The sequence below is a fragment of the Lutjanus erythropterus genome, chromosome 3, assembly GCF_056507025.1.
Source record: "Lutjanus erythropterus isolate fLutEry1 chromosome 3, fLutEry1.hap2, whole genome shotgun sequence".
In the NCBI taxonomy this organism is placed as follows: Eukaryota; Metazoa; Chordata; class Actinopteri; order Lutjaniformes; family Lutjanidae; genus Lutjanus; species Lutjanus erythropterus.
The window spans coordinates 34,232,841-34,256,715 of record NC_139319.1 but is presented as its reverse complement, the minus strand read 5'-3'; the positions used below and the strand labels follow the sequence as shown (position 1 = coordinate 34,256,715).

Here is a 23,875-nt window from a genome sequence, read left to right as displayed (position 1 = left end):
TTTCTTGTTTTTTCTAATTTAACATCAATCTCAGCAGGACACGCGTCTCCTGCAATGTTTAAACAAGGGGACAGTACGATTTTACAGCTCATTAAGAAACTTGTTCACTTAACATAATGTAGGGCAAATGCGCAGACAGAGCAGATTAAGTGTCTGCATTGTTATAAGGTGTTAATATTTTTCCTTTGGGTGGATTATCAATGGTTTTTACCACCCTTCTCAACCAACTGAAAATTCTCTCCTTCCACTCTCCTCTGATTGAGGTTGTTACACAAGTTGTTTTTTATTTTGATTGACTATTATTCCAATTATTAGTGGAATATTAGGGTCCATGTGAACGTAGGTCCTAACTGTAATTAATCAATACAATAAAATTATGTACTTTTTTTTTTGTCAGTGTGTGGAGGAAATCTTGGGCTACCTAAAGTCCTGCTTCTCCAGAGAGCCAACCATGGCTACTGTTTGTGTACAACAGGTCAGTAATCTGTGTTTATGTTGCTGATTGTAGATTTTTTTAGTCCTTGATGTGCCACATTTATTGCGTGTGTGGCAGTCTTTATGGTTCCTGCACTGAGCAGTGTGCTGCAACCGGTGCGACTCCACACAGAGTGAGGCTGGTTCCTGCCGACAGGGCCTGTAAAGGCATTGGTCTCCCTGTGCGATGGTTCCATACATCTTCATACACACACATTCACACACAGTAATATACCAGCTGGAAGCCATCTTGCATGGGCCTTTTTAGACATAAACAATTCCCTAACTGTTAGAGAAGCTAGATGGGATCAGCGCTGCGAAACGCAAAGGATACTGCAATTATCTGCTTTGCATAACAGTGAATATAGTTTGTACAGTTGTTGTTTTACATAAACATCTTGTAGAACAGAAATAGGATTAATTTCTTTGATGGCTCTAGTTTATTTTGAAAAGATGGTGTGAAAATAAAACACATATAAACAAACATGGACTCCAAACTATTGCTTCTTTTAACAACTGAAGATCTCTCTCTTTAGCTGTTGAAGACCCTGTTTGGCACAAACCTGGCCTCTCAGTATGAGGGCGTCCTGAGTGGACCCAGCCGTTCCCAGGGCAAGGCTCTCCGTCTTGGCTCGTCCAGCCTCCGACCAGGCCTCTACCACTACTGCTTCATGGCACCATACACTCACTTCACTCAGGCTCTCGCAGATGCTAGTCTCCGTAACATGGTGCAGGCTGAACAGGAGCAGGACACTTCTGGGTAAGTTCTAGCAGCACACAGATTGATACTGGTATTCATGTGCATGAACAGACATGATTCCAGATAAATACAGGTAGAACGTTGCATAACCTGCTTTTCCACTTATAGATGGTTTGATGTAATGCAAAAGGCTTCCAACCAGCTGAGGTCCAACATCGCAAATGCAACACGCCACAGAGGAGACAAGGTAAATTTGCATTGTTCTACAACTTTTTCCAGGTTGAAGGGAAACTTGACCTGAAAATCCGGAATACATTTTTGCTCATATCTGTAGATCTATTTAGCTATCTAGATTGTTTTGGTGTGAGTTGCAGAGATCTGGAAATATCAGCCGTAGAGATGTTGGCCCTCTCTTAAATATAATGTAACCAGATGGTTCTCAGCTTGAGGTGCTCAATACACCAAAAAGACCCTCAAAAGCCACATCTGTTTCTAGAAAACATGAACCGGTTACTCAGTGTAAACATTAATGGCATCCTCTTCAGCTGAGCTATATCCTCTTCTTCCTGAGTAGAGGTTGGCAGATGTAGTTAAATGGAAAAAAATAGTTCTTACATTAAACTTGCAGCAAGGCCTGCGTATTATCTTGAGCAACTTGGTCATGATTAGAAAGAGACATTCATGTTGAGTTTTTAAATATATTTTTGTCTCACTTTGAGCACCACAAGTTCCATTACATTTTAGTGAAAGCAGAGATGTATATGACTGATATTCCAAAAGTCAGCAACTTATGCCAAAACAATTTAGATGGATAAATACCACTACAAAAAAATTATGTATTATTAATTTGTCATTTTTAAAAAATATGTCATAGATTAAGACACCATTTTTTTATAGTGGGATTTTTGTTGCTGCCTTCTGTGCTGCTGTTCTTAAAGCTGTGGCTTTATCTTTGTTTCTCCAGAACGCCATCCACAATCACATTCGTCTATTTGAGCCGCTGGTGATCAAAGCATTGAAGCAGTACACTACCAGCACCTCTGTGGCCCTGCAGAGACAAGTGCTAGACCTCCTTGCCCAACTTGTGCAGCTCAGGGTCAACTACTGTCTGCTAGATTCAGATCAGGTTAGATTAAAAAACACACACAATTCTTTTGCTTGACCTCATCTTCACTTTGTGGAGTACAGCTTACTAAGTTAGATATTTTCCATTTTTCAGGTGTTCATAGGTTTTGTCCTGAAGCAGTTTGAGTATATTGAAGTGGGACAGTTCAGGTAAGCTTTCTTTGTCCTGTAAAAGAACAGTATATTGTGATATTTTCATAGAAACTCATATGTCTTGGGCCTCTGTGTAGTTCATGATTCTTTTTGCATGTGTTTTGCTTCCGTTTATATTATTTTAACTATTCCATTGCCCTTCCTTTTTAAATGTTTTATTTATATACCATCAACCTGCCAGGGACTACAGATGAAAATTAGCCTTTATGGCTAAATCTGACACATTTACTTATTTAATTATTCTGCATTTTCCCTTCTTGAATAAAATAAACATAAACTATACCTGTTTTAATTCTGCCACAGAGATTCAGAGGCGATCATTCCCAACATCTTTTTCTTCCTGGTGCTGCTGTCTTATGAGCGATACCACTCCAAGCAGATAATCAGCATCCCCAAGATCATCCAACTTTGTGATGGCATCATGGCGAGCGGCAGGAAAGCTGTCACTCATGGTGAGAGCAACACGAGCAATACACACTTCATTCACTGATTCCTGATGTTTGTCTGTTTGAGGGACAGTGATAATCAACAGATCAGAATACAGAACAGAATCATAAAAAAAAGCATAGATATTGAGTCAAATTAATTTAATTTCACTCTCCTCCTTCCTCCACAGCCATTCCAGCCCTGCAGCCAATAGTCCATGATCTGTTTGTATTGAGGGGCTCAAACAAAGCAGACGCAGGCAAGGAGCTGGACACGCAGAAAGAAGTGGTGGTCTCCATGCTGCTCAGACTTGTGCAGTATCATCAGGTACAGTCATAGATTGATTCAAACAGACATTGCATTAAGGTTGTCAAAAGTAACAACACTTTTTCAATACCACGTTTCAAACAATATAGCAGTAGCGTAATAGTTTTGAAAGTACCAAAGTAAAAAAAAAATGTCTAAGAAAGATTTAAAAAGACATCAGTTCTTTCTTTTTTGTCCTGCATGCTTATCACATTCCAGCCACTCTTTTTCTCTTCCCTAACATTTGCTTTGGCATGTGTGCTGCAGGTGTTGGAGATGTTCATCCTTGTGCTGCAGCAGTGCCACAAAGAGAATGAAGACAAATGGAAGAGACTGTCCAGACAGATTGCTGACGTTATACTTCCCATGATTGCCAAGCAGCAGGTATTAAAATGCATACAGATGCTCTTGTTTGATTGGTCTCCTCTTTCACCTGGAAATTCAAATCAAGCTGTTGTACAGTATATCAACATGTTCACAGACAATAAATATATTTGCATGTTGTGTCCTCGTAGATGCACCTGGACTCTCCGGAGGCGCTGGGCGTGTTGAATACTCTGTTTGAGACGGTGGCGCCCTCGTCTCTCAGACCTGTAGACATGTTGCTGAAAAGCATGTTCACCACTCCGGTCACCATGGTGAGACATCTCATCTGATTCCTGAAAATTCAAAAGATTTGGACAGACTTTAGCTTTGCCTGTCCAGTGAATGTTAACATGTCTGCTTTTTGTGAAGTGATTTCAAAAATGCACATTTTTGACTTGAAATTAGTGTTAATTTCTTTAAAACCATGACAAAATATGTTAGTCAACCTTTTTTCCTATGACTAAGAGACGATGACAACACCACAGACATCCTTAAAGAGACTAAATTGTAGTTTAAAAAATAAAAACTTAAACAAAACTTTACTTTTGTAACAAAATAAATGGATACAAGATAATTGTTACTACTTTTTTCACCAATACAGCATTTTTTTTTAATTTGCCATGTCCACCAGTTTTTCGTGTAAGCGCACCATGTTGGGACGTCACCGGCAGCACACAATGAGACAGTCAGGACTTGCAGTAACTTACACAAACTGTTTTACAGAAAGCCAGTTGAAGTTAATGATGAGAACAATAGGGTTTGGGAGAAAGAAACAAGGTGATACTTGGGCTCATTTTGTTACAGTGAGGCTGAAGAAGAAAAAAAACAAATAAATTGCTTTATCAGAAGGCGATGTAGCCATAAAATAGCAGGTACAATGAAAGAAGACCACAAACCTGAAGAGGCACATTAAGAACCACACCACAAATAAATTGAAGTAGGTTAACGAAATGTGGAACATAAGATAAAATCTTATGTGAAATTAATTTTGACTAGTATGACAAAAAAGCTATTGGTTTTGTCTAGACCCTAAAATGTTAAAAACACTGGTTACATTTTAGTCTTTTTAATCATCAGATTAAATTAGATAGACTAAAATAGTTTCCTTGGAGATAAGTTTAAAATGCTCAGCCTTTTAGTCAACTAAAATCTGACTAAAGAAACAGGTGGAGGTTGATTTAGATTTTTTGAAACTGTTACGTTTGACAGAGAACTAAAGACTAAGACTAAATATTTTTAAAAAAATATATATAGCTTATTAAAATTATCTCTAACGTCGCTCCTCCAGGCATCAGTAGCCACAGTCCAGCTGTGGGTGTCCGGGATCCTGGCGGTACTCAGGGTGCTCATCTCCCAGTCCACTGAGGACATTGTCCTGTCCCGGGTCCATGAACTCTCTCTCTCCCCACATCTTCTGTCCTGCCACACAATCCGTCGCCTCCATCAGCAGAGCCCATCCCCAAATGATCCACCTGCTGCTGACACACTTAGTAATCAGGAAGCCAATGGTGAGGCACAGAAAGCGCTGCCTGAGGAAACCTTTGCCAGGTTAGTCAGTGTGGGACTGAGGTTTCTCAAGGATTGAAGGGTGTTTCTACTCGATCCCTGCTTTTTTGCAACTGCTATTTTTCTTCTTTTCTTTTCTTTTTTCTTTTTTTTTTAATCAATCCTCCATTCCCTCCTTCCAGGTTTCTGCTCCAGCTGGTAGGAGTGTTGCTGGATGACATTTCCTCCAGACAGGTTAAAGTAGACATTACAGAGCAGCAACACACCTTCTACTGCCAGCAGCTGGGCACACTGCTTATGTGTCTCATACATGTCTTCAAAAGTGGTGAGCTTATATCATTTCTTTTGTCTTTTTTGTTTCTCAAAGGGATTTTTCAGATCATTTGATGCGGGGTTGTGTAAGGTATTTCATCAATACTCAGTTTATCATCTACAATAGATGGTGTTGGATGTGCTGCCAGTTTGGAGAAGCAGAAAGGAATACCAGCATGTAAGATAAGCAATGAACTGATGTGGATGGGGTCAACAACAATGTTTAAGTGCTGTATTTAGAATATTTTATCCACTTTACCATGCTGTCATCCAGCCTTCTCAAACTGGAAACCACAAATCTCGCTCTCCTTCTCCTCTCCTTAGGTAAAATCAGTCATTTTACCTTGGGACAGAACATGGGAGTTACTGGTCTACCACTACCACCATCTGTTCATTTTTGTATTAATGTGTGACTTCAGTAAATTTAAAACATAATTTTTAAAAGGCTGAAGTTAAATAATGACACAAGGTAACCGAGAGACCAACAGCTTGTGTGTTCTGTGAGGTAAAATTACAGATTTTTCTGCTAATGGAGTGGTGATATTTGTCTTATTTAACAGCAGTTTCCTGTCAGAAAGGTTGTCTGACAATGAAGTAAAGCAGTAAAAAGATATTTTTTAGGTGTCTAAAATACGTTTTTCTGTTGATCCTGTCCATGGCAGTACACTGCTTAGCTCCCTACACCAGTACCCCTGCTGCATCTCCAAACTGGAGGCATGTCGGTCACTATCTAGTCTATGTAATGTACAGACTACCTCATATGCTTCACTTCAAATAATACGAACTATCACATGTTGTAAGAACACGTGTGATTTCTTTACAATAAATGCTCAGTAAATTGGATGATTCTCAATGAAATGAATGCACTTTAAATGGATGAGTTTTTCTTGACAGTCTTTTCCATCTTTTGCTGTACTTTTTCTTTCTAGGAATGTTTCGCAGGATCACAGCTGCAGCTAGCCGCCTCCTCAAGGGTGAGAGTGGTGGTGGACAGACTTGCATTGAGGCCGGCCTGTTTTACCCCTTAGAGGGGCTGAACAGCATGGTGCAGTGCCTGATCACCACCCACCCCTCCCTGGTGCTGCTGTGGTGCCAGGTGCTCCTCATCATCAACTACACCAACTACTCCTGGTGGGCTGAGGTGCACCAGACACCCAGGTAAGAACTGATCGTGTGAGTGACCCCTCAATGCCAAGATTATTTGTGTAGATTTTAATTACAAACTCTTTAGTTGACAGGGAAAACACTCCCAAAATGGAAGAAGTCAGGATAAGATTAAAGGGACCCAAGTTAGAGATGTTCTGGATCTGACTCCCTTTTTATTTAAAAGCTGTTTAATTTAATTTGTAAGATCAATTTGTAGCACAACAAGTTGTCCAAAATCTAACTCCTGTTAGAACTTTAACACAGCTCTGTATCTTGTGACAATGTACTTGTCTCTACCCTTCATCCAGGAGACATAGCCTCTCATGCACAAAGCTGCTGAGCCCTCACTCCTCAGGGGAAGGAGAAGAGGACAAGCCTGAGACTCGGTTAGCCATGGTCAACAGAGAGATCGTACGCAGGGGAGCCCTCATCCTCTTCTGTGACTATGTGGTGAGACCATATCGCAGCCAACATTTTTAACTCTTTACCCACCATTGACAAGATATCTTGTCCTTGAAGTCGTAACGCTTCCCTGCCACTGATGTAGGGGACACTGTGACACGTCATCTGACAAAAAATTGTCACTCTGACAGTGTTACGGGCAGGGCTAGGGTGAAGTTGATGTTCTACTTACAACCATCTCTTTCTACGTACAAACATCTCTTTCACAAGAACGTTTTCTCTGTTTTTGGCTGAAAAGTGGATTTTTTTCAATGCAACATTCAAGTGCTTATAAAAACAATAATGAATGAAGCTAGAACAAAACTTTTTTGTGTCTGAAACTAGAAGTTCTTTCTTTTGATATATACCATATTAACATATTCATAGAACTGAATATTTTGTGGGTGTGGGTGTTGTCAAAAATGCTGGCAACTTTAATAAAAAATGCTGGCGGGGAAAGAGATAACCGTTATAAATAAAGGAATAATGCAGAATAATTGCCATCAAAATTAATTGTAATATATATTTTTTCCTCACATCTATAGTGCCAGAACCTCCATGACTCTGAGCATCTGACTTGGCTGATTGTCAACCATGTGCGTGACCTCATCAACCTTTCCCATGAGCCTCCAGTGCAAGATTTCATCAGCGCTGTGCACCGCAACTCAGCTGCAAGTGGTCTTTTCATCCAGGCCATACAGTCCCGTTGTGACAACCTAACCACTGTAAGCTTACACCCCTTTAGCTTTCTTTTTCCATATACCTCATTACTCAAGTCAGTTTTATTTATGAAGCGTATTTAAAAAAAAAAACATTCAATGCTTCAAATAAATAATTTCTTCTTTAGCTCACTCCCTCTGAGTCTTTACTTCTTTTCTCCTTGCTACTGGAAATGCACCGTTTTTTTTCTATCTTGTCCTTTTCACAATTCGATATTTTCATTAGGCCTCCCAGTTTATCATCACTGGTATAACTTTAACTTCTCCCTTGTCTTCTCTCTTCCCTCACTGCCCTTCCTCTTCACCTCCCTCTCTCCTTGCTCTCCTGCTGTCTTCCCTTTTCTGCCTTCCTAACTGAATCCTCTCCTCCTTTGCAGCCTACCATGTTGAAGAAGACTCTGCAGTGTTTGGAGGGCATCCACCTGAGTCAGTCTGGCTCCCTGTTGATGCTCTATGTGGACAAGCTGCTCAGCACACCCTTCAGGGTTTTGGCTCGCATGGTGGACACACTGGCGTGTCGCAGGGTGGAGATGCTGCTGGCTGAGACACTTCAGGTACGGCTCATGTATGGGTTTGTATTTTCTTGTCACACGAGAGTTTGCCTGTAAGTTGAACTTGTGATAAATTCATTTTTAGCATCATACAAATAGGGAGCTCTTATGAATACTTTGATACAAGTAGATAAACCTTTTCAGATGCCAACTTTGTCTCTATCTGTGAAGCTTTTGGAAGAGTTGTGAATTAGTTGTTGTTGTATGTAGGTTACTTTGATTTCCCTCAAGTTCATGTGACATTCTGTCCCTCCACCCTGCAGAACAGTGTAGCTCAGCTGCCTGTGGAGGAACTGGACAGGATCCAGGAATACCTCCAGTCCAGTGGCCTGGCTCAGAGGTAACACTCTAATATATTGCAGCATATTTGAGGACTCTTTTGTAGTTCTAGCATCCTGTTGCTCATTTTACTTTAATTGTATAGGAAATGTTGCACAGACAACAAAATTATAGAAACAAAACACACAAGTTATCAAAGCAAAAAAACATGCATGCGTAAACCACTTCTGCTTTAGATGCAATTAGATTGAGCAACAGCCAACAGAACCACAAAACATGTGCTGTAGAGTAGTTGGTAAATTTAATTTACCAAAACTAGACTGTATTTGCACATCACACAACACATCATATCAACAAAAGTATAAAGTGCAGTTGTTCTTCTTATAGAGAAAATATACCGTTCAGTTTGTTTAATATGAACATGATCGCGGATTCATCACAAATTGTTACACATCAGCAGCAGCCATCTTGGATGTTTATGAAAATGCCTCAACAGATCAATAAGGTCGCACTCTTCTGTGCATTCTTATCAAAAGCGCCTTTCCAGGCTAGTATATGTACATTGTGATCACTAAATGTGGTATCTGAGACCAAGATAATTTGACGTCATCTGCTCTTACTGGGAAAGTTATGGAGCCATGTATCTCCAGGGATTCAAGTTATCCATTAGCAGGACAGATGTTTGTCAAAGTTGAAAATATAAATTTGTCATCCTCTGCTTCTCTTTCACACCACAGGCATCAGAGGTTCTACTCACTGCTGGACAGGTTCAGAGCCACTGTTGCCGACACCAGCAGCCCCACACCTCCTGTGACATCACACCCCTTGGATGGGGATCCATCACCTGCCCCCGAACTGGTCATTGCCGATAAGGTGAGGGATTAAAGAAGTGGGATGTGGGTCTGGTATTTCATGCCTTTACTGTGTCTTGATCCTACAAAGTAAGGATGTTCAGAATTGGAGATAAAATATTTTTGGTCCATAATTCAATTTTGTTTTATAGGAATGGTACGTGGCCCTGGTGAAGTCTCAGTGTTGTCTGCATGGAGATGTTTCCCTGCTGGAGACGACAGAGCTCCTCACCAAGCTACCTCCCGCTGACCTCTTTAACATCATGAGCTGCAAGGTGACACAGACCGCAGTGCCCAGATATGGGATTAATATTCTCAACCATACTGATAAAATCAACCCAAAGTTGAATTGCATCTCAACCTGCCCTTTTTTCCTCAGGAGTTCAACCTCAGCCTGCTGTGTCCGTGCCTAAGTATGGGGGTGCAGCGGTTAGCACGGGGTCAGGGGTCGCTCTTGTTGGAGACGGCCTTACAGGTGACCCTAGAGCAGCTTGCAGCGGTCACTGGTTCACTTCCTGTCCCACACCAGTCCTTCCTGCCGCCCTCGAAGCCGCAGCCATACTGGGACCAACTAGCTGATGTGTATGGTGAGTCATGAAATAAATAAGTCAGGGTTCCTACATTGTCAAGTTTTAGTCACTTCTAAAATGTTGACCTGTTGTACAGCTTGACTTTGAGCCTGAATTGTTCTGTAAAGCACTGAGGGTGCATTGTGTATTTACAAGCTGAAAAGTGTTTATTTGAAACCTAAACCTGAGGAGTAAATGCAGGAGAATTGTTCTTTCTCTGCAGTATGTATATTTAAGTGTTCACTGTCTGTTTTTTCAGGTGAGCCAAGTTTCTACCCCAGGGTTTTGTCGCTGTGCAGAGCTCTGTCCCAGTACCTGCTGAGTGTGAGCCAGCTGCCTTCCTCACTACACATCCCCTCCGACAAGGAACACCTCATCACTACTTTTACCTGCACTGCCACTGAGGTAAAAGACCACAGCATAGAATCAAATAAAATGATAGATAACATTTTTATGGTCTTGATGCTTCAGTCTCAATTATAAAATAGTGGTGTAATGTAACAGTGGTGTAACAGTAGTGTAATGTAATTGGATATTAATTTCAATCATGATTTTGGCTTCCCACAATTAACTTGACTGCAGTATTGATGTTTAAATTGCATGCTCAAGTCATAGAAAACTTGCTGCATATCAAATTAAGTGCTTCCTAAATGTAAGCCTGCCATCCTGCAGCAGCAGCCTGTGCAAAATTTCCAGGATGTTGTGGCTGCAGTCCAGAGTAGAGGAGTAATTAACAACAGAGAGCAGATGGGCAAAAAGAACATCAAATGTTTGAAGCAGAAAGTGAAGCGCTAGTCCTTCAAAACAGTCCACCTGTTTTTTGAAAGTATTTTGAATTTAGGCCAAGTGATTTTAAGAATAAGACCAAATCATTTGTGAAAAGTGCATGAGACTTGTGTCTGCATGACAAAGCAAGACAACTAACTGGTTCAACCACCTGAAAAAACTCCACAAACTTTAGTACGATGAATAAACAAAGACAAAGAAGAATAAATTTGCTAACAGTTTGTACAGCAGGAATGTAGCTGAACAGGGAAGTGAAGTTAGGTGCTCTGTTTACATACATGTAACATGTGACACTGCAATAAAAATATTTTGTCTCTAATATCTATGAATAATCAGGATAAATAACTGATCTCAGTATTGATAAAAAATAATGGTGATTATAATTTTCTGATGTTTGAATCTATTCCCAATTTCTCCAGAAAAGCGAAACATTTCAAGTATGAGAGGCCTTTATGCACTTTCTATGAGCAAAAACACAGTGTGCAGTTTACTGATTACAAGGTGTCATTCTTGGGGATAGAAGTTAGTTATGTCAAGTCTGAGCCATAAACATACAATGTTATCTATATGACTTCATGAAAGCACACTTGCTTCTTCAGAGGTGTGTTAATTATGACCCTAAATGGCTATATTCAAAATAGAATTGTGGGTAACTGATTTTGATTCTTCATTCATCTTCCAACCTCCAATGTCTCTCTCCGCACAGGTGTTGGTGTGGCGTCTCCTGCAGGACCACTTGCCCCTGAGTGTGGACCTGCAGTGGGCTCTGTCCTGCCTATGTCTGGCCCTGCAGCAGCCCTGCGTCTGGAACAAACTGTCCACGCCAGAGTACAATACACACACCTGCTCCCTCATCTACTGCCTACGCCTCATCATTGCTGCAGGTGAGGCAGCCCTCAAGATATGTTTGTGCATAAGTCATGGTTTAGTATGGTCACAGTGCAGTCCTTGCCTAAAGACTAAGTTTCTGTGCATCATTTCAATGCCGGCCGCACTTTCTTTCTTGTCTTCCCAGTGGCTGTGAGTCCTGGCGACCAGCTTCTGCATCCAGAAAAGAAAAAGAGGAAGGCAGAAAGAGACGCTGAAGGAGACCAAGTGGACTCGGCACATGCCGACCGTGAGCACTTACAGATTCAGTAAAACTGGTGGCATTTATGTGTTTATGTTTCAGGCCTTTGCGTCATCACCCTATTTGATGTCTAGTGGTATCATCTTCTGAGTAGATATCAGGTGAAATCTTTAGGGGCTATAATAGAAAATTCTCACATTGCATTTGTCTTTTGCAGACATGTTCGAGTGGCAGGCTTGTGAGATCATGGCAGAGCTGGTGGAAGGCCTGCAGAGCATCCTGGCACTGGGTCACCACAGTAACAGTGCTTTCCCTGCTTTCCTCACACCAACCTTGCGCAACATTGTCATCAGTCTATCCCGACTGCCTCTGGTCAACAGCTACACCCGAGTACCTCCACTGGTCAGTGTGTGAACAATATCACGCTCTGAGTTTGTGTACATGAATGTTCTGTTTTACTGAAATTATGCGTGTGTAGGTTTGGAAACTGGGCTGGTCCCCTCAGCCAGGAGGAGAGTACAGCACAACGCTGCCTGAGATCCCTGTGGACTTCCTGCAGGAAAAGGACGTCTTCAGAGAGTTCCTCTACCGCATCAACACACTGGGTACAGAAATCCTCACATCTGAGAAATGGGCTTTCCCTTTATTGTCTCATTTACGTTTCTTATCAATGGCGTTAGCAGTTTCCATCTACACATCTTTATGAGAATTTAGAATTTAGTATCCCATTAAAAAAAGTTGACAAACAGCAAAATTCTGATGTCCAATTCTAATTTGCTTTTTTTTTGGTCACATTTCAAAAATTAGCTTCAAATTTGCTTGACAATTAGAATCACAGGTATTGTCTACAACTGATTATTCATGATTCAGTGGTGTAAACTCTAAATGCAGCTATTATGTCAGATTTTTGTGTGACGGATCCATGCTGTATTTTCTGTCATCTGTGATCTTTTGTTATATGTTAAGGCTGGAGCAGCAGGACTCAGTTTGAGGAAACCTGGGCCACTTTGCTGGGAGTGCTGGTCACCCAACCCATCACTATGGACCAGGAGGAGGAGACACAGCAGGAGGTACACACACACACAAACACACCCACACATGCATATTGTTGACGTATTGGGTTGTATTGAATACTTATGAGCTTCATTAATTTATATTCATATATTCTAAATCAACACTTGAATGCAGCACATCTTTTTTGCATGTCTATTCCCTCTGTTAAACCCAGTATTTCTGCACAGTTGTAGATAAATATTCAGTCAAAATGTATTTGACTTGCTGAACACAGGACACGTATGGACCTTTATTAATGTGGTTCTCTAGCAGTAATCTAACTGCATTATAAATTATATTTGAGTTGCCTGTACTGATGAATTATATTCATTTATCCAAATTGAGGATTTTGTTTTTAGGGTAATGTCATAATAAATATTAATAAAACTGACATTCAAAGCTTAATTTAAAAACTTCAATAACAGAACTCATCACCTCTACGTGCCTGCATAAGCACTTACACAGTTGCTTGTTGCCTGTCTCTCTTTCCCATCTGTCTCATGTGTCATTAATCTTTTTGTCTCTAGGAGGATTTGGAACGGACCCAGTTGAATGTGTTAGCAGTGCAGGCCATTACCAGCCTGGTGCTGAGTGCCATGACCCTGCCCACTGCTGGCAACCCTGCGGTCAGCTGTCTGGAACAGCAGCCCCGCAACAAGAGCCTCAAAGCCCTGGAGACACGGTAGCAGTGCTGTTATTTAAGTTTACACAGTAGTAATGCCTAGAAGAAGCATGCTATGATATTTAGATTTTTTTGTTTGTGTGTGACCAGGTTTGGAAGGAAACTGGCAGTGATTAGGGGAGAGGTGGAGAGAGAGATTCAGGCTCTGGTGTCGAAGAGAGACAATGTCCATACACACCACCCGTACCATGCCTGGGACCCTGTGCCCTCGCTGTCTGCAGCTTCAGCTGGTAAAACATGATCCACAGTCACAAACTGTCTCTCTCCCCCCAGCTGCTTCATGTTCAACTACCACTCTCATCTCTTGTTTGATTTTGTTTCAGCAGGAACGCTGATCAGCCACGAGAAGCTGCTGCTTCAGATCAACACAGAGAGGGAGATGGGCAACATGGACTACAAACTGGGACAGGTAAGACATGCATGGGGAAAAAGAGGAAGAGGTGGACACACAATGTGTCTTGGTTATGCTCTTAAAAAATTCAGTTGCACAATAGGGGTGTAACATTGCATCGATATATATTGATTCAGTGTTCAGCGATACAATATGATCACTGCTACATCAATTTATCATCTTTAAGATACGCCTTTATTTTGAAATTCCCATGGCATTCTGTGTCACAAATGTTTGAAGCACTTCAGTCATAAAATTGTTGAATCATAATTCGATTTAAATCATATCAAGCCAGACTTTGTGATACCCACAAATATTGTATCTTGATAAAACTTGTGATTTACACCCCTGTTGTTTCAAGTTAAATGTGTTTTTCTTCTCTCTCTCTCTAGGTCTCCATCCACTCAGTGTGGCTTGGTAACAACATCACCCCACTGAGGGAGGAAGAATGGGGCGAGGATGAAGAGGATGAAGCAGACACTCCTGCCCCCACATCCCCACCTCTATCTCCTATCAACTCTAGGTCAGATAAATAAATGTAGACATGTGCACTCGCACATTTCCCCAGTCTCAACACACATGCACTGAAACAAGTCTGCACAGCGAGACCTACCACTGTCTGTCTCTCTGTGCTTTCAGGAAACATCGTGCAGGTGTGGACATTCATTCGTGTTCCCAGTTTCTCCTGGAGCTCTACAGCCAGTGGCTCATCCCTGGCTCCCCAAGTAACAGAAGGACCCCGACCATACTCATCAGTGAAGTGGTCCGATCAGTGAGTTGAGATGCACACACTCAGTTATTATTTCATTTTTCGTCATTCACATCAGTAAAGGATCGTCTACAGGGTTCTTATGGGTGCTGGAAATCCTTGAAAACACTTGAATTTTAAAGTAGGATTTTCAAAGTTTGGTTCACATTGCTTCAAATTACATTACTGTTATAATAAATTGCTACCTCACTATATAGTTCACTTTTTAGATAAAGAAATAAAATGAGTCAGATTCTTCAGGTTGTAATGTCTACTTACAGACAGGTGACACTGCAGAATTGTACCACAAAACATAATTTTGATTGTTTGCCCAATGAGATCCAATTTAATGTGATGAAATAATCATTTTGACTATCTGTAGATAAATATTTAATTTACCAGTCAGTAGCTGTAAGGTGCTGGAAAAGCTTCAATGCTTGAAAAGTGTGTGAAATTGACTTTGACTAAGACATTAGACACAGGGTTCCTACACCTTTAACCAAAAACCCCAGTTTTCCTCACCCTGTCCACTGTTGTCCCCCTCTTGTCCTTTTGTGTAGCTGCTGGCGGTGTCGGACCTGTTCACAGAGAGGAACCAGTTTGACATGATGTTCTCCACCCTGATGGAACTGCAAAAGCTCCACCCGCCAGAGGATGAGATCCTCAATCAATACCTGGTACCTGCCATCTGCAAGGCTGCTGCTGTATTGGGCATGGTGAGTATGGCACTTGTTGATAGTGGAAGGATGGTTGTTTGTGTGTGGTTGTAGTAATTTCTGATCTGATATTCTACAGTGTATAAATCTGGAATGTGTATTTGTAGGACAAAGCAATAGCCGAACCTGTGTGCCGCCTGTTGGAGACGACCCTACGCAGCACCCATCTACCCAGCCGCATGGGCGCTCTGCATGGAGTGCTGTACGTGTTGGAGTGTGACCTGCTGGATGACACAGCCAAACAGCTCATCCCCACTGTCTCTGAGTACCTGCTGTCCAACCTCAGGGCTATTGCTCAGTGAGTACACAAACTGCTTCACTCTGCCCCAAAGCTACCTCAACATGATTTTCTTGTACAGTTGTCATAATTTGATGCAGTCATAGATTTTTTAAAAATGGAATAGTGTTGTAATCAGTACAGCTAGTCTGAGATCACAAACTTGTGGCAACAGTGTGGTGAACAGCATGGTAACTTAAATATTTTCCAAAGTCTTGTAGTCTGTGTGCCATGTTAATAAGGTGATGGAGCCAGTTGTGCAGTGCAAAAATTGGCCACTAGGTGCTGCTCTTTACATTTCAAACAAATACCTATGGACGTTTGTAATTTATTCTCATCATTCTCGTAATTTTGTTCCACTCACTCTGTATGTCTTCTCTCTTGTCTTCTCTCTTCTCTTTTGTCTCTTTTGTGTCATGCAGCTGTGTGAACCTGCATAACCAGCAGCATGTGTTGGTAATGTGTGCAGTGGCCTTCTACATGATGGAGAACTACCCTCTGGATGTGGGAGCTGAGTTTATGGCAGGAATTATACAGGTAAACATCCTGTGTGTAAATGTGACATAACATGGACTTAACTAGGGGAAAAAAACTGATGTATTCTAAAAAATGAAATGATGAGAAAACTCTCCTTTGGGTTTGATGTCCAACACAAGTAGTCCATTAGAGCAAACACTTTTTCCACTCTAGCTCTATGCATGAACATCAACTATACAGTTATTGCATTGCCCCTGTCCATGTGTTATAGTTGTGTGGTGTGATGGTGTCGGCCAGTGAGGACTCCACTCCCTCTGTCATCTATCACTGCGTGCTGCGCGGTCTGGAGCGCCTCCTGCTGTCGGAGCAGCTGTCTCGTGTAGACGGAGAAGCGCTGGTCAAACTCAGCGTGGACCGAGTGAACATGCCGTCGCCACACAGAGCCATGGCTGCCTTGGGCCTCATGCTTACCTGCATGTACACCGGTAAGAAAGGCGCTAACACAGCTAATGTGCTTAAAAGGATAGTTTGGATCGTTGGAAGTGGGGTTGTGTGACGTACTTATTGATAGTCAGTGTAATTCCTACAGTAGGTGGTGGTCAGCACACCCCTGGCTTGCAGCAATAGCACCAGTGTAGGAAGACAAGCAATGTACTGCTGTGGACAGTGTCAGCAGCTAAACATATGTAGCCAGCTAAAAAAGGCTCGTCTAAAAAATCAGTATCAGTTTTTGCTGTTGATCCTATTCAAAGCAGTAAATTACTTCCGTGCTGGTACCCCTCTCTGCTTCTCTAAACTGGTGGTATGTCGACCACCATCTGCTGTAGGTAATACACTGGCTAGCATAAGTGGCTCATAAAACATTACTTAAAAAAATCCAAACTATCCGTTTAAAATCCACCACACATGTAATGTAGCATCCTGCACTTTGGCTAAATAACCAGCATGTGTTGTATTAGGGCTGGTGCTTTCATTACTGCTGATATGACTTTCTCACTGCAAACTCACCACTGGATGTCACCATGCATGGACACTAAATAGTATTACTACTTCATCAGTAGTTGTTCTCTCTGAAGCTAATGCAGTACAGACCTGCAACTGTTACTTACTAACAATGCCACAGTAAGGTTGTGTGTCATTTCTTTCCTGTGCTCACATCCCCTCCTTCCTCATTCCTCATTGCAAGCAACCCCTCCACTTTTCTCACACAAATGATCTGCCTTCCCTGTCCTTAACAACTAAAAATAAGGGTGTAGACAGCAGTATTGCAGTAGAAAGTAGGATATGATATGTCTTAGGTGGTGTCCCATTCCTCCCTGCAGTTTCTTAATTTGTAGCTGAGAGTGACTCTAAAAGGATGGTGAGGTGGTAAGAGGCAGAAATGGATCAATCCTGAGGATAACATTAAGCAATAATATATTGCAGCCTCTAAGACTATTGACACTATTGACTATTGATGGCACTATAGCTTGCAGCTGACAACACATTCTGTTTAAATCAGTTAATTCTCCCCAGATAAAGTTAAGCCCAAGATCTGATATGTCAGACAGAAACAAACGTAACAGCAAAATGTGGTAGATACCATTCTAGCCCTTGGTTAAATTTGTCAATTAACTTTAGTTATTGGTATTTGATAAGTGTTAATAAATACAACTTTGTACACAGGCTTGCCCGACTGGGCAAGTGAAAAAAACATTAACATTTCACCCTTCCTTGCCCATCTTGTTCATGTGGAAAGGAAATATACAAGTAATACAAGAATTATTAAATTACATGATTTGGATTGGCTGATTTCACTTAGAGCTTAATTAAAATTAACTGATAAGAGATGAACTTGTTACAGATCTTAGTGCTTACATTATGGTCTTCAAAAGGTCTCTGAAATGTACTGAAACCTGCAGAAACCCTGTTACACTAACAACTGTACTTTCTTTAAGTATCATTACCGTTTAAATGTAATGAAAATACTTTATTTTGGAAATATAATTATTCTAACTGTTTACAATGGTCAAGTTTACATATCAGCTCTCTTTACACCCACTAACACCTACATGTACTGTACTGAAGTGCACTTGTACCACATGTACCTAGAATGAATCCTATCACTGGCACTAATGCTAGTGATTTACATTCATTAAATCTGTCTTCACAGCATAAAAGACCCTTTTAAAGCTCTAACCAACCCTTGAATGCTTGCTTCTGGCATGTGATGCATGTATTATAAGTATACAGGGCTTATAAAAAGTATTCACTGCCTTGGATGTTTTCCCCTTTTATTGCTTTTATAAATGGAATCATTGTCAAATATTATTTGGCTTTTTTGACAACAAATATTACACAAAAACTCTTTAATGTCAAAATGGAAACAGATTTCTACAAAGTAATGTCAGTTCATTAAAAATATGTAATATAAAATAAGAGATTACATAAATATTCACTCCTTTTAAAGTGACTGACCTAATTGAATAGAGGTACAACCAATGGGTGCTGGTAGTCTCATAATTAGTGAAATGGAGATCACATGAGTGCAGTGAATGTGTCTCAGGGGATTAGAGTATAAAGACACGTGTTTCTGGAAGGGTCAGTCACCGGTCCATCAGTATTCCTGGTTACAATTACACCATAAAGACAAAAGAACACTCCAAGCAACTCCGAGACTTTCTCAGCAGCAGGCGCTGGAATGCAGCAAAATGAAGAGAAATCCTGGAGGACAATCTTACTCAGCCAAAAAGAGAACTTTCTTTTCCAGCAAGACAATGACCCGTAGCACACAGCGAACACTACACATAAATGTTTTAAATACAACAAGGTGAATGTTCTGGATCGGCAGAGTCAAAGCCCAGACCTCAATCCAATAGAGAATTTGTGGCTGGACTTTAAAGAGCTGTTCACACCCAATCCCCGTGCAACCTGACAAAGCTTGAGCAGTTTTGCAAAGAAGAATGGAGTAAAATTGCAGTTTTCAGATGTTCAAGCCTGATTGAGACCATCCACACAGACTCAGTGCTGTGATTGCAGCCAAAGGTCCATCTACTAAATACTGACTTATTTTACACTGCATATTTTTATTTAATTGACATTACTTTGTATAAATCTGTTTTCACTTTGACATTTAAGTGGGATTTTTTGTATTTTTAAAAAAAATGTATTTATTTTTGTCAAAAAAGCCAAATTGTATTGACCACAATTCCATTTATAAAAGCAGTAAAAGGGGAAAACATCCAGGGGGGTGAATACTTTTTATAGGCACTGTACCTCTGGTATATACCCTACCTCTAACCCCTACGTCAGCCCCTACTAACTCTAGCACCTCTCTCAGCATGTTGTCGTCCTTATGGTAACACTTCTTTGTTGCCAAGGACTAGCCAGCAACCTCTGAGTAAACCCTGGCTCTGACTTCTAACTTTCTGCATACCTTCCTTAATGTGCTTCACAGCAAAGAAAGCTAAAGCACATTCAGGTCACAGGAAAGGATAATCTAGTATATAATGTACCCAGGAAACTCTTAATACGTTAAGCACCAGTCATTTAGAGAGAACCTACTTCTTATGAGTGTGATTTGACTGAAGGTAGCTCCCAGAATTTCACAAATTTTCAGTTTGAGGTCAACAAAATTCTGATCTGAATCTTGTGATATCGGTGTCCCTATTCCCACTCTAACCTCTCCCCCACTGGTTCAACCGGTGCCACCCCCACCCCCCCTCTCGTCCTCTCAGCCGTGCTTGTGTCGAGTTCAGACGTGACAGGGGTTAGAGGTCAGGTTGACTCTGGCTCTGCCGTAGCAGAGGCGGTGGGCGTCACCGCGGGTCATGTTGGTTTCTCCTCAGGCAAGGAGAAAGCCAGCCCGGCCAGTCGCCCTGCCCACTCTGACCCTCAGGCCCCAGACAGCGAGTCGATCATTGTTGCCATGGAGAGGGTCTCTGTGCTCTTTGACAGGTACGCACACTCACGCACCCTTCATTATACAAGAATTACACACAGTTTTAATAATTAAAAAAACAAACAAACCATAAACACCAAACTCTTCAATCGACAGCTTTCTTTGTTCATCTTTGACTTCTCCGGGTTTGTAGTGTCCAAAATAATTTGATTGCAGTTGATAAATGTTTTGGCAAACAGTAGCACTTGTTTTGTTTCCCGTTATCATTTCCTCTTCTGGGGTCCTCTCCGCAGGATTCGGAAAGGTTTGCCCAGTGAGGCTCGGGTTGTGTCCAGGATTCTTCCCCAGTTTCTGGATGACTTCTTCCCACCACAGGATGTCATGAACAAGGTCATCGGAGAGTTCCTGTCCAATCAGCAACCTTACCCACAATTCATGGCCACTGTCGTCTACAAGGTCAGCAGCAGGACAGAACTCCAGATGAAAATGAAAAAAAAAAAATCATTCAGCCATTTTAAATGCATTTTATGCCAAACAGTAACAAGATTAAAAACTTGTGTACATAAGGCTCACAAAGCCAAATTGGATCTGATTATATCTCCTTAATTAATTTAACCAAATCAGATTCTTTGACCACAGAAATGCTGCAATGCTCAAAAGTTGCTGGTCGTTTGCGTCTCGCAGGGAGCATTACAGAGAATTTAAATGAAGTCCAGTCTCAGTGAAGTTGTTACTGGGTACCTCTGTTTTGACCTCCCCAGCCAGCTCCTTTGTTGTATAATCTGACAATAAGTTGTCATGGCAACATCGAGCTGGAGCAAAGACAGTGCGTTACTGTTGATGTCCAGGGATGTAAAATAAAGAATGAGATCTGCTGTCAGAATTTAGAGTAGAAGAGGCAGCACAATTCTTAGTCATGTTTGAATTATAAGTTATCCATAAATATATGAATGTTGTAGCGATTTGCAAAACCAGCCAAAAATCTGATAAAGCTTAGTTTTTACTTTGAGATATTGCATAGGTTTTTTGTAAAGCAAGAAGCTGATTTGGAAGCCACTTTTGGGGGACTAGCAACCTCGTTTCCTATTTGCAAATTGAAGATCAGACAGTGTGTGTTTGTGTTTGTTATGGAAGACAAATCCACTGGTGTACGACGAACCTGAAATGATACCTGTTCTCAGAAAATCCACATACTGTGTATTGTTGCAAGGCCTCAGAAACAGCTGATTTGAGCTGATTTTACAAGATACTTGCAAAGATAATTTAAAGGTTCAGTGTGTTCATGGGGGTTTATTGGCAGAATTTGGCAGACATGAATATGATATTCTTAAGTATGTTTTCATTAGACCTAAATATAAGAATCTGTTTTTTGTTACTTGGAATGATTTAAATCTGCAGAGGGTAAGGGTCCTCTTACACACTGGTGGCCATGTTTCACTCCCATGTTTCTACAGTAACCCAGAACAGACAAACCAAATACTGGCTCTAGTCTCGACCTTTCTTTTTTGTGCATATTTCACAGGCACCATAGGTTCTCCTACATGCTTGCAATCTGCAAGCTCACCACTAGATACTACATAATCCTACACTTTGGTCCTTTGCATTTTGAAAATTTCATAAACTAATTCAATTTCTGTTTGTTTTATTATACCTTCTACCAATGAGATCTGAAGGAAAAAAAATCTAATTTAAATGTATCTTCTTTTGGTAATATTGCCAGTCTATCACAGTCTAATTTCTCTCCTTTTCCTGCCCCTCCCTCTATTCTACACTCACCTCCAGGTTTTCCAGACACTCCATGCTACTGGCCAGTCCTCCATGGTGCGAGACTGGGTGCTACTGTCCTTGTCCAACTTCACTCAGAGGACACCAGTGGCCATGGCCATGTGGAGCCTCTCCTGTTTCTTTGTCTCTGCCTCTACCTCCCAGTGGATCTCAGCCCTGTATCCTTATATGATTAAAGTCCCGTGAGCAGGACAGTGAATGGGTTGTTCCATCTATACTATATGTAGGGATGTCGCAGCAAAATGTAAATGTACAGCTTACCAAACTGTATTCTGTCCTTAACCCCCCTCTTCTCTACCAGACTGCCACATGTGATCAGCCGAATGGGCTCTAGTGAGGTGGTGGACATCAATCTGTTCTGCCTGGTGGCCATGGATTTCTACCGGCATCAAATTGACGAGGAGCTGGACCGCAGGGCTTTCCAGTCCGTCTTTGAGACCGTGGCCTCACCAGGCAGCCCGTATTACCAGCTACTGGGCTGTCTGCAGTCAATCCACCAGGACACGTCGCTCTGAGGGCAACAGACTGAGATGGACAAGAAGGCACACAGAGAGGCCCGGGGGGAGAGAGGAATATGGGGAGAAAAGTGGATTAGAGTGAGAAGAGTGTTGGGGCGAGAAATTAGATCTCCATGTCCACCTCCCCCTTGAGCTGTGATGGAGGGGAAGAAAAGAATGTTTCATTAAAAATCTACTGTAGCCTCATCCCTTTCCCTCCTTTACACTGATGAGAAATGAGTAGAACTACTGAAGTCACCATGATGTATTCAGTGGAGGGGGCATAAAGTATAGCCAAGGGGAGATCTGAACCCATGTCTGTTTTAGGGTGTGTGTAAAATGTTAGATTGTCTGAACCGATATGAAGGACCCTCAAACTGTGGTTCTGCCTACAACCACAGCCCCGCCCCCCATACAGACCATTCCTTAAGATGAATGACAGCACCTTGAACACTTCCTCCTACCCAGCACCTTGATTTAAAAAAAACAAAAAAAACATAAAAAGTAACATTAATCAACCACAAAATTGGATTTGTTTATTTTCCTGTGAGGACTTGCTTGAGTATTGTGATGTCAGTAAAGTAAAAATTTAGAGAAAAAAAAATAGAAAATGCAAAGTATTTACTATATTTAAAGTTTCAATGCATCTATTTTTCAGTGAGTTTTGTTAAAGAGTGCTTATGGTCTGGTTAGGACACTGACAATGGGCTGACACAGAAGGGTCAGAAATGCCTGCTTAATGTTGTCAATAATTAGTATCTCTGAAGAAGTTTTTATATTTAAGTTACTTGTGGTCATTCTCTGACACACGAGTTAAATATTTTATGTGTAAGAAAGATCACCAATAGCCATAGTGTTTTTTTTTTTCTTTCCAATGATAATGAAAAGCAGGGGATGTTATAATTGTCACTGCAGAAAGGGCAACTTGTTTGCACCCATTTCAGCAAGTTGCAACCTTGCAGTGGCTTATTCTGGATGTTATAATGAGGGGACAAATAAGTAGACAGGCGTATATACTGGGAAGTGTAAAAAAACATCTTATCTTCTTCTGCGTTTGCAAAATTATACATAGTTTTAACTGTGTAAGGGCCCACATAGAACGGTGGAAATCATCAAGCAAGAAAAATACCAAAATTGCAGTGATGTCTTTTCTTTTTTAACCAGTAGCAAAGGAGGAAAACATTTCCTCTTATGATTTTATCATATTGCTTATATCTGTCTAGTCCTTTTTTAAATTACATTTGAAGTCTTGTATGCTCCCCAGTGCACCTGAATGATTCCACCTGTCCATTTCTTCTACTTTTTTAATTCTCAGGATGTAAGATGTGACTATTGTTGTTGTAATAAGACTGGAAGTAATTTGCAGTCATCTTTAAATGGAGTTCGTATCTTGTAAAAAGTCATTGTAAAGTTATATGAAAAGCCATGGTGCATGATAAAAATAAGAACTGTGTAAAGATGAGAGATCTTCAAATAGGCAGTAAGATAATGTGATGTCATTTTCTTTTCTGTCTTAACACACACACACACACCATCAGAAAATGAGAAATCAGTGAATCAGCAGACCGCAGAATGCAGAAAGCTATAAGC

General features: G+C 41.1%; 1 protein-coding gene and 1 non-coding gene across 2 annotated transcripts in view; both read left to right on the top strand.

The window, feature by feature from the left end:
• Nucleotides 1–23,046, top strand: part of htt (huntingtin) — a 40,670-nt gene extending 17,624 nt beyond the window's left edge. The window contains exons 30-67 of the mRNA XM_084715876.1: nt 398–475; nt 1,011–1,234; nt 1,343–1,421; nt 2,139–2,300; nt 2,394–2,449; nt 2,756–2,904; nt 3,069–3,205; nt 3,452–3,568; nt 3,700–3,822; nt 4,839–5,098; nt 5,239–5,381; nt 6,298–6,526; nt 6,823–6,964; nt 7,501–7,680; nt 8,052–8,228; nt 8,489–8,565; nt 9,242–9,377; nt 9,508–9,630; nt 9,735–9,942; nt 10,184–10,329; nt 11,417–11,594; nt 11,726–11,827; nt 11,997–12,181; nt 12,258–12,384; nt 12,746–12,849; nt 13,360–13,514; nt 13,605–13,744; nt 13,838–13,923; nt 14,298–14,428; nt 14,545–14,677; nt 15,214–15,369; nt 15,477–15,667; nt 16,069–16,183; nt 16,395–16,608; nt 19,840–20,059; nt 20,297–20,459; nt 21,786–21,946; nt 22,090–23,046. Coding sequence (XP_084572002.1) covers nt 398–475; nt 1,011–1,234; nt 1,343–1,421; nt 2,139–2,300; nt 2,394–2,449; nt 2,756–2,904; nt 3,069–3,205; nt 3,452–3,568; nt 3,700–3,822; nt 4,839–5,098; nt 5,239–5,381; nt 6,298–6,526; nt 6,823–6,964; nt 7,501–7,680; nt 8,052–8,228; nt 8,489–8,565; nt 9,242–9,377; nt 9,508–9,630; nt 9,735–9,942; nt 10,184–10,329; nt 11,417–11,594; nt 11,726–11,827; nt 11,997–12,181; nt 12,258–12,384; nt 12,746–12,849; nt 13,360–13,514; nt 13,605–13,744; nt 13,838–13,923; nt 14,298–14,428; nt 14,545–14,677; nt 15,214–15,369; nt 15,477–15,667; nt 16,069–16,183; nt 16,395–16,608; nt 19,840–20,059; nt 20,297–20,459; nt 21,786–21,946; nt 22,090–22,303 — 5,721 coding nt within the window. The 3' untranslated portion in view covers nt 22,304–23,046. The remainder of the gene's footprint in view (nt 1–397; nt 476–1,010; nt 1,235–1,342; nt 1,422–2,138; nt 2,301–2,393; nt 2,450–2,755; nt 2,905–3,068; nt 3,206–3,451; nt 3,569–3,699; nt 3,823–4,838; nt 5,099–5,238; nt 5,382–6,297; nt 6,527–6,822; nt 6,965–7,500; nt 7,681–8,051; nt 8,229–8,488; nt 8,566–9,241; nt 9,378–9,507; nt 9,631–9,734; nt 9,943–10,183; nt 10,330–11,416; nt 11,595–11,725; nt 11,828–11,996; nt 12,182–12,257; nt 12,385–12,745; nt 12,850–13,359; nt 13,515–13,604; nt 13,745–13,837; nt 13,924–14,297; nt 14,429–14,544; nt 14,678–15,213; nt 15,370–15,476; nt 15,668–16,068; nt 16,184–16,394; nt 16,609–19,839; nt 20,060–20,296; nt 20,460–21,785; nt 21,947–22,089) is intronic.
• LOC146330353 (small Cajal body-specific RNA 14) lies at nt 547–676 on the top strand. Its single transcript, XR_014769886.1, has one exon.
• Nucleotides 23,047–23,875: the final 829 nt, after the last annotated feature.